Source organism: Trachurus japonicus, chromosome 6 (genome assembly GCF_045865225.1).
Source record: "Trachurus japonicus isolate A0001 chromosome 6, Traja_1.0".
Taxonomy (NCBI): Eukaryota; Metazoa; Chordata; class Actinopteri; order Carangiformes; family Carangidae; genus Trachurus; species Trachurus japonicus.
This window is the reverse complement of record NC_140912.1, coordinates 14,768,742-14,778,406: the sequence shown is the minus strand read 5'-3', so window position 1 is coordinate 14,778,406 and position 9,665 is coordinate 14,768,742. Positions and strand designations below refer to the sequence as shown.

At 42.9% G+C, this 9,665-nt stretch overlaps 1 protein-coding gene across 4 annotated transcripts in view; it reads right to left on the bottom strand.

Moving 5' to 3' along the window:
- Window positions 1–1,022: 1,022 nt before the first annotated feature.
- Window positions 1,023–9,665, bottom strand: part of frmd5a (FERM domain containing 5a) — a 53,858-nt gene continuing 45,215 nt past the window's right edge. Inside the window, exons 8-14 of one of the 4 annotated variants that reach the window (XM_085779174.1) lie at window positions 9,512–9,600; window positions 8,774–8,837; window positions 8,555–8,637; window positions 7,532–7,606; window positions 6,496–6,564; window positions 6,179–6,285; window positions 1,023–2,986 (exon numbers count right to left, since the gene is read on the bottom strand). In XM_085779174.1, the coding sequence (XP_085635300.1) occupies window positions 2,400–2,986; window positions 6,179–6,285; window positions 6,496–6,564; window positions 7,532–7,606; window positions 8,555–8,637; window positions 8,774–8,837; window positions 9,512–9,600 (1,074 nt within the window). In that variant the 3' untranslated portion in view covers window positions 1,023–2,399. Of the gene's footprint in view, window positions 2,987–6,178; window positions 6,286–6,495; window positions 6,565–7,531; window positions 7,607–8,554; window positions 8,647–8,773; window positions 8,838–9,511; window positions 9,601–9,665 lie in introns of all 4 variants that reach the window. The other 3 variants (XM_085779173.1, XM_085779175.1, XM_085779176.1) reach the window with 3 other exon arrangements.

Here is a 9,665-nt window from a genome sequence, read left to right as displayed (position 1 = left end):
GATAAATTGACCATTTTTTAAAACTCTTCTCTGTCTAAACATCCACCTCCATCACCTTGAATCCTTGTTTTGATTCCTACATACGGACATACTAACACTTACGCCTGCACTTGGTACAGGAGGTAGACACTCAGGTACAAAAAACAGATTTTACCCAGAATCCAGCAGCCATGACAGTTATTGCTCCCTGGAGCTATGAGGGTCTGGAGCCTGACCGGCAAGTCAAAGGGCAGATATCATTTGTCAGTGTTGGTTTATTATAGATGTAACGGTATCTGCTCTTATTGTGGCTGATATAGAAAAAGAATCAAGTGAAGAAAGCAAGAAAGTCCAGTCCCATTTATATGTTCATTTTGAAATTTTAGTATGTTTTGTTATTCGGCAGCAAACTCTTATTTTCATTATTAATTAAACTGCCTATTTGTTTGTAGATTAAATCAATGAATTGTTTTGATCATGAAACAATCATAAAATTGTGAAAAAGTAGAAAGTCGTCACAATGAAGAAGCTGAAACTATAAAATATTTAGCATTTGTGCTCAATTATGACAAATATTGATTTGTCAAGGCATTTTCAAGGAAATTATCTGTCAATCATTCAAACTCTACTTTTGTTTTGACATCTCTTTAAATTCACTACAGTGTGATGTTAGGTCTCTACTGTTTGGTGCAGATCCAATACCGGTCAGGCTCTCAGTCGCCTCGACACAGACTCTCCACATACAATAAGATATGATAAACTTATGAAAGGTGAAAATGTATTTTTTGGATTATTTGGTATTTGCAGTGGTGCAATAAAATCTGCAGATTTTATGCTGTACAAATACATGTTTTAAACTGCAAGTACGTTGAAGGCTAATTCAGTGCTGGTGGAGTGATGAGACTTGTGATCAGTGTTGAGTGGTTCTGGATAAAAACCCTGTTTTTTTTTTTCTTTTCTTTTTTTTGTTTTGTTTTGTTTGTTTTTTTGTCCCCCCTTTCACATTGCCATGAATGCTTCTGACCTTACTTGAAACACAGCGCTAAAAAAGGTATAATTTAATCTTCAATAACAAAATAACATTTCAGTTCTGTTAAAATATACATGGAAAACCTGTCAATATATATTAGGAAACAAACTAATTTGTACAAAAAGTACATCATTACTCTTATTCTAGTAATAATAATAATAATAATAATAATAATATAGTATGATACATAAACCTAAGAGCATGGTTGGTATGAAACCAAAATAAATCATAAACTCTTCATACAAAGAAATAATTGAAATTCATCGAATTTCAACTTGATGAGAAAATGCAAATCAAATTAATTGGAGAAATAACAGAACAACTGAACAAATGTGCACATTAAAAAGTACTGAATTATTAAAACCATATGAGCATTGCACATCTATCTAGGCTATTATCTACTGGTGCCAGTGAATCTTTGCTCTTCATGAATATATCTCTAACCGCACCTGACACTACTGGCTCACATAACACTATTGGTACTGGTTTATTTTTACTGTATCCTTATAAAACATTAGAAAAACAACTCTGATCTTCACCAGTTTACTTTGTACGCCATCATATACTAAGGTGTAATTGTGTCTGAAAACAATCCTCAAAATTCAAAACTGCTAACAGTCATCGACGTTCTCTGAAAAAAAGGCATTTGGTAATCACCCTGTCTGTTCCCTGTTTCACGGACCTTCACTCTTATTCCCTTCAGTTTGTTCTGTTTGTTCTCATGAGGTGAATCTGTAGTTTGTTTCTCTGACTTCTGACGGGGATGGATCGGTATCAAAAGGTCATATACTACGTGTCCTCACATAATACAGTACGTCACCGCAGAAGGCCTGTCGACTCTAACCTAACTCACTTCAATCTTTTCATCTTTAACAAATCAACTTCCTTGATTACCACTTATCATCTCGCTGCCCTCTCTTATGCAAATATATGTTTAAAAGCGATAAATAATAAATGAAGGCAACATTCATCTGTTGCAACAAAATCTCCCGTTCCTGTAAAAGGAACTGTTTAAAACTCTCCAGTTCTTTGATTTCAGTTTAAATTTTTTTCCTTTGTGTTATTTGAAAAAATAAAATACCTGAAATGACTTGGAAAAGAAACAAAAAAAAAACGCAAAAATGTCCTCTGGCTTTGTAGAAAAAAAGAAGAAGAAATCAAGCAAAAAGAGGAGGTGGTTGGTGGGTGGGTGGGGGGGTAAACTCAAAGTGGAGGTGGGGAAGAGAGATCCTGGCCCGGTGTTACCAGGAGTGGTCCAAGCTGTATGTCAGCAGGAGGATGATGGGAGAAGCAGGGTTCATGGTTGGGACGAGGCTGCCCTCCATCGCTCCGGAGTCCTAACCGTCTTCTCAGACCCCCGAACAGGTTTACGAACTCTACGACCGCACTCTCACTTGTTAATGAGCAACCCGCCCACCCAGCGGAGCTTGCAGGCAAACCACCGCCTGAGGGGACAAAAGTATTCGTAATGGAACTGCTCAAATTCGGGGGTCTGGCGGATATCACGTAAAAATGCTATGTCAAGGTCTGACTCGGTGAGGATGATGAGGAGGAGGAGCAAGACAAAGAGGAGTCCAATGGTCACAAGGAGCAAACGCAGGACACTTAAGACAAACTTATTCACCTGTTCCACCTCGCTGAGGGCCGAGTCCCCCCCCGCGCCCTCCTGTGCGGATCTACCGTCCGCACCAAAATCACCAGCTTCCCCGTGCGTGGGGGTGCCGGCCTCCGACTCCTTTTCCTCTTCGATGCTGCACGGCGCCCCGTTGATCTGGCGTGAGGCGGCCAGCTCCATGCTGTGCTCGGCCACCGGGGTGGGCAGGACGCTGTCGGAGGGGCTGTAGGCCTCGTCCGAGATGATCGCCGTCCTGTCGCTGGCGTCTGTGGCCTGGCTGCGGGACCGTGGCATGAAAGAATCGCCGTGGGACACTGAACGCACTGGTGTAGAGTGGGCACTGTCACGTAGAGATTCCAGACCTGGTGGAGGCGTTCAGGGAGGAAGAAGAAGGAGGAAACACAGAAGAAAGAAATATTACTCTATAGGAACGTTATGATGCCACAGTGAAGTTGAGTTTTGACCATTTGGATATATAATTATATCCTATTAAACGTTTGTGCTAAATTATTCAAAATGATGTATGTAAAGCGTGAAATCTAATCAGTTCATCCTTGAGTCCAAGTCAACATTTCTACAAAATTTCCAAAATAAATTCCAACAAGACGTTGCTGAGATATTGTGTTCACAAGAAAGAGGATGGATGGACAACCTGAAAACACAGTTCCTCTGGCCCCGTCTGTCACTGACAGTTACTGTGTGTGGTCAGTCATTAGGAATGGGCGATATTTTACCGTTTGCGGTATACCGTCAAAAAATTTCCCCACGATAAGAATTTGTCATATCGCGGTAATAACGATAAATTCCAGTTGATTACGTTTTTTCTTTTTCTTTTTCTTTTATTGTATTCAGATTTACTCCCGTTTGATGAGGTTGTGTGCAACCATGCACTCGCAGCCCAGCTCAGGTGACGGGCACCTGCGTGCAGACCGACCTCTTGGCTCACGTGAAGAACAATAACAAACATGGCGGAAGGCGGAGCTGAGAGCGAGGAGCTCGTTGCTAAACGAGGCTCCAGCATTTGAATAAATGTTGAATCTGTTCTCACATTTCAAACTTGTTTGATTTGAGTCATTACAGTTTTGCAGTACAGGTGAATTGGTACTTTTTATCGTCACTTTTATCGTTACCGGGATAAATGGCAGAAATTATCGTGATAAATTTTTTAGTCCATATCGCCCATCCCTATCAGTCATACACTATTTGAGTGTGGCGTTCACAGACACAGCGTACTGAGAGGTTTCTTCTTTTGTCTGTCCAGCAGAGGTCTGTTACAGGACACATCGTCTCCGGTCTGAGAGCTGAAACCTGATCGTGCTGTTCCCACAGTCAGGCAGACAGGAGGGAGCACTGTCATTGTACTAAATGATCAGCAGCTGATGTGAAGCCTATATCCAAAAGCACAATATCCACAATGGTCTTATTCATGTGATATGAAAGGGAAACATCAGCCTGCTCCTGCTGTTTCTGCACAACTGCATATTTCAGGCTGCAGGATAAGTAACAGTACAGTACACGAGAGCCGCTCTACAGTGTACACGTCAGTGAAGATGAGCTGTAGTTGAGCCCTTTGCTGACGATATCACATTCTCCAGAGTGTCAAAGCCGCAAAATTATACCTTCACTATAAAGAGAAGGGATTAAAATTCAGCTTTTGATGAGAAGGCAATATCATGAAAGCGATATTTAAAAGAAAAAAAAACTGCAGGAAAAGTAGGACAGATTATGTCCAGTGAACTAAGCCTCGACTCCTGTCAAGTGAAAGAAAGGAGGCATGAAGGCTGGATGAATGTCAGCAGCCATCTTTACTCAATGTTGATCTGATACTTTGAAGCATGTTTGATTTTTTTTCTCCACATTTTGAGATTTAATTTGAAATACTATAGCACGACTAAAAGAAATCCATAATCCAACTGAACCTACAGCAACCCTGAAAATACTGTATACTGGTTGGAACCAAATATAGCTGCTACATACAGAGTCCTCCAGTCTAAATCAAAATTCTCTCGACAAAAGCAGCAAGACGAATCAAAACTGTCACACGGACGACCATGGAAATAGTGTCACTCCCTCTCTGCCAATATGAAGGAGGCAGAGGACTGATTTAAAATAGAGAAAGCTCCTGGCACATCCATGTAAAGCACACTTCTGGCTGGCTCGGTGATGAGTTTACCTGAAGGTGGGCTGGTCTGAATGTAAGGCAGGGGAGTGCTAGGCAGAGGGGTAGCACTGGCAGACTCCTGCGGCCCCATCAGAGAGGGGTACAGGGGCAGGATGCCCAGGGCCTTGCCCAGCATGCGCGGCCCCAGGCTCAGCACGCGAACTTTCACATCCCGGTAGCAGTGGTTGATCATACGCAGGTGGACGTTCACCCGGGTGGTGATGCGGATCAGACACTTCACCATGGCTGCAGCTGCATGCGCGTGTTTATCCTGTTGTTATGGTCCCAGTCCCGGAGTCCAGGCCACAGTCTCACTGTGTGTGTGAGTGAGTGTGTGTGTGTGTGTTAGGTTGAAGGTGTTCTGCCTCGGTTGCAGTTTGTGGAGTGTGAGGTGTAACGGTGGGTTTCGGCAGCAGTGCAAAGATCCTCAGCATTGGCCTGGCCTGGTTTGGCCCCACCCAGGCCAGTGACATACATGGAGTAGAAGGACCAGGCTATTTTCAGCCAGGGTATTAATACCACCGTAAGGGACCCAGTCAGCACACACTGGGGGTAGGAAGCTCTCATGGCTCTTGTGAACCCACAGCATGGGACCCTCAGTATACAGTGTACAGTGCACCTGCTACTGACCTCTGTTTATTTCAGTGTACACAGAGTTGTGGCACCGAAAGACCAAATCAAAGGAACTCATTGCTTATGCTCCACCAGGTCCACGCAAAACTGTCTGTCAGAGCCACCGAGACCACCTGGAGCCTGCAGGTGGTATGAATATGTGACTTTAGCTGCTTTTGTGTTGCCTAAACTTACATTCAAACACACACACACACACACACACACACACACACACACACACACACAACTCAGAAGAACTCTGTTGAGTTTGGAGTGGGCTGACTGACGCACACACATGCAGCATGCCCCACCAATGCTGTAAGCATGAAATGGGCCAAATGGCTCTGGTTACAGCAAGAGTGTGTGTGTGTGTGTGTGAGAGACACAGAGAGAGGGTGTGTGCGTGTTTTCTTGTGGTAGGGGAAGAGTTCTCACACAGGACTAATTGCTCTCTGATCCATTTAACATTCTGTGTGTCAACTGGTTTATTGTTGCGGTAACAAATGATTCATGAGAGTATCTGAGGAGGGAAACTCTGAACTGCCTCTTGAATGCCAACATCAACTACGACTTACACGTTTTAGTGGATGAGGTTGGTATGTAAACAACACTACACTCACTCTAAAGAGTACTTTAAACACCGCCCTTAGTGAAATCAGGTCACTTTTCTTCTCCCTCAGCCCCACTGACCCGTGGTGTGAAAACCCACCTTTTCCACCTGGCGTATCACACATTTTCACGGCCAATATGTGATTTATCATTTCTTGATCTCAGTTCTTACCCTCCATGATAGATATGTGCACAGCTCTCCGACGTGTGCGCGGTACACTGCTGAGGCGAGGTCCGTGCGTGATGGATGGACAACTTCTGCTGGGCACAAGGCCAGCCCTGCAGAGACAAACACAGACACAAAGGCACAAACATCACTGCACTGAGAAACAGCACCGAGTGGACGTCATGCTGCAGCGAGTAGGTGCTGCTGATATAAAGACATCTACAGTAGCTTGGTGCCTAAGAAAATGGAGGAAAAATAAACACAAAGAAAGAAAATCTTATCGAGAGCATTCTGACCTCTCCTGAGTTCACATACAACTCTACCTGTGTATTTCTGGAGGTTCGCGTTTGATTTTGGCACTCTGCTCCATCACCTCTTTTGCCACTCGTCCACTGTTATAAAGCACAGAGATGATGCTCAGGATGAGTTTCGCATACATGCACACAGACATATAACCAGGCAACCTGGTGTCACCCAATGCCATGAGAGCCATCACTGCAGTGGATGAGTACAGTGCATGAGCATCATGATTGAATTAACCTGGTGAATTCAGCTCTGTGTAGCTGAATTACCACCAGTGAGACAAATGCACACAGACGTGCAGGCAAAAATATCAAAACAATGGCCATGGTTTGCTCTTCAACACTAAACTCAACAACATTTCATTGACTTGGCTTTAATGTCACTTCATATGGACTAAAATCACCAGACACATATTTTTTCTTCTCTTACATCTTGAGTGAATATCAATATTATCCTCTTAAAGGGGCAGTTTAAATATATTTTCTCACTTACCCGTAGTTAGTATCTAGTTATGTCATTCCAGCCCAGCAACTTCAGGGACATTAGCTGATAGCTACATCTGTTGCTATAATATATTTTGTATGCCTTATTTACACAAAAATATAAATAAATAAATATATTCTCAGCTTTTGAGATATACAAGTTATGTCACCACTCCAACATTTTTTTTTGTTAAGTAGTAGTAGCATAACAGACACATTTCTATCTTCATTTTGTAAAGGTGGTGGCAGACATGTCAGAGATAGATTATATCTCAAAACATGTGCAAATACTCTGCAGAGCAAGATACCACTAAGGGCAGTTGAGGATAAATTACATAAATAGTGTACTGTCTATCCAAGGTGATAATCTGTCATGTGACCAGTCCCCTTAATTGTGTCCTCTATCTGGTTAAGTGTCAGTCCTCTCCTCTGGGTAAATGTAGTCTGACGTTACAGCACAGAAGGCCAGGAGGCCACATCCTCTAGGAACACCTCTCTCCACTTCCAGCTGGGGGTTGTCTGCAGTGTCCTGCCCTCCCTCTCATCAGTCATGCTTACTTGTCGTGTACTCTACCTGTAACGGAAACGACTGCCCTTGAAGAACAGGTTGCCGCTGGACACTGTGCGAACCTGACTTGACTTTTCAAGTCTGGAAGGAGAAAAAAAAAAAGACAGAAAGAAAATGAAAGAGAAATTGCTAAATAAAATGTTTAAACAAGAGAAAACAGGGAAGAAACGCACTGGCATGATATTGAAAATAAATAATGTCCCACTCATTTTTGCTAGAATATGGAGATCTCAGATCTCATTGTGGAGACATGAATATACATGTAATCTTGTGAATCCCAGAACAAAGCAGAAACTACAGTAGGATCAAATACCCTACTATTAAATAATGCATGTCCTCTCTTTGCACTATAGGCACTGCATCCTCGACATGGCTCCATACAGTATTCAATATGTTTATATTGTCGTAAGTGATACATTAATATTTAATGCTTCATTTTGCTTTCAAGAGGTTTGTGTTCCTCTCTGACAGTCTACATCACTGTAGCCCCCCAGTCTCCTTATTACAGTAACATCTTAATAAGCATGGGGTTGATAAAATATCTGCCACTTCAGGGAGTCATCAGAAGGTCACATCATATTAACTAAAATCAATACGCTTGCCTTGCTCTTAAGCCCCCCTCTCTTTCTCACACACTTTCCTCATCACCTGAATCATCAGCTCCACTCATTACTACATCGTCCACGTCCTTCTGATCTCACACTCCCTGTTTCTTTCTAAATAATCTCCTTTCTTGATCCAGAAAGAGCACAAGGGATTTGCGCTATTATTCATAGATGGGAGAGGGGAGCCATACCTCAGAAGGAGCGCTGAGGTGCTTGCAGTCTCGTGCCAGCGCACACTCATTTACTAAAGGTCAGCAGCTACTCACACCTCATTCTCCCCATTGACAAACAACCCAGAGGGTTTTGTAAGGACACCAAGGCACTGTGACGGTAACCTGCCTGACTGCACTCAAAAGTAACTAAATCATGACAGTGAGGAGGAGCAGTGAGAGAAATGAAATCAAGTTAAATAAAAGAGACTCACTTATAGAAAGCTTGGTTCTCCACTCCACATTTCCAGAGGTGCTTGCATGCCTCCGGAGTGGGTGCAAAGTACGTCAAGATGATCTTTTCGTCCTGCACGTAGAGAATGAGAGAACGTGCAGGACAATATAATCAACTGATGCAGAAAAATCACTCTTTATGAGAACATGCACTGTGGAGTACTGTATTCTTTCCCACATCCAACAATTCATACGCTCACCTCTCTCTGATTTGCATATACGTGGAACGTCTTGCCTTCGAACTTCAGCTTGGTCACCTCATTCCTGACCGGGAAAGAGTGCGGCAACAGTTACACATGCAAGCAAGCGCAGACGGAAAACCACAGCCTCTTTAAATATTCATGACAACAACTTTGAGATCACATAAACAGCCACGGACCTCTATGTTTGGCTGACAAAACAAATAACCGATAATATTCCCTGCAGACAAGAGGGGGAAACCTGAGCGCTGCCGAGGGCAAACAAACACAGCCGTTACAAATGCTGCAAACATAATAAGTCTGCTCTCATCATGCAACTGTGACCTTCTTGGTGAAAAGCAAACAGACGAAAAAGTGCAAAAATGCATCATGTTGTTTACACTTTCAATTTTTCAATGAAGCACCTGGTGGAATTAAAATGTCTCCTTAAAACAGAAACAATTGCTCTTGACTGCCTGTCTTGATCTTCTATCGAGTATCTCTGTGCTGCTGTAATTAGCCATCTGTGCACATGTTGGCCCCCGGCTCTTGTCACAGGTAGAGGCCCATGGAGGAGCTTTGTTGACAGTGACTGTGCAACCAGCTGTAGTGCACATGCTGTTTCTACGCCCTGCTTATACAGCACATATGTCAAATCAGGTAAAAGTAACACCCGCAAAGTGGCGTGTCTGATTTATTACATTGTGCAAATACCCAAGGCCCATGTTCATGTGACAGACACTGGCACATTTCGCTCACCATTTGAGAAAATGAACTCTCTTGTTTCCCTGTAGCACCACAAAACCAAACGGTGTGAAAGCGAGGAAAGCTGGGTTTCCAGACACATCCTGAAAAGCACAAAAAACAATTACAAAACATAACTAAATTAATAATAATCAGGCACTTTTCTTTT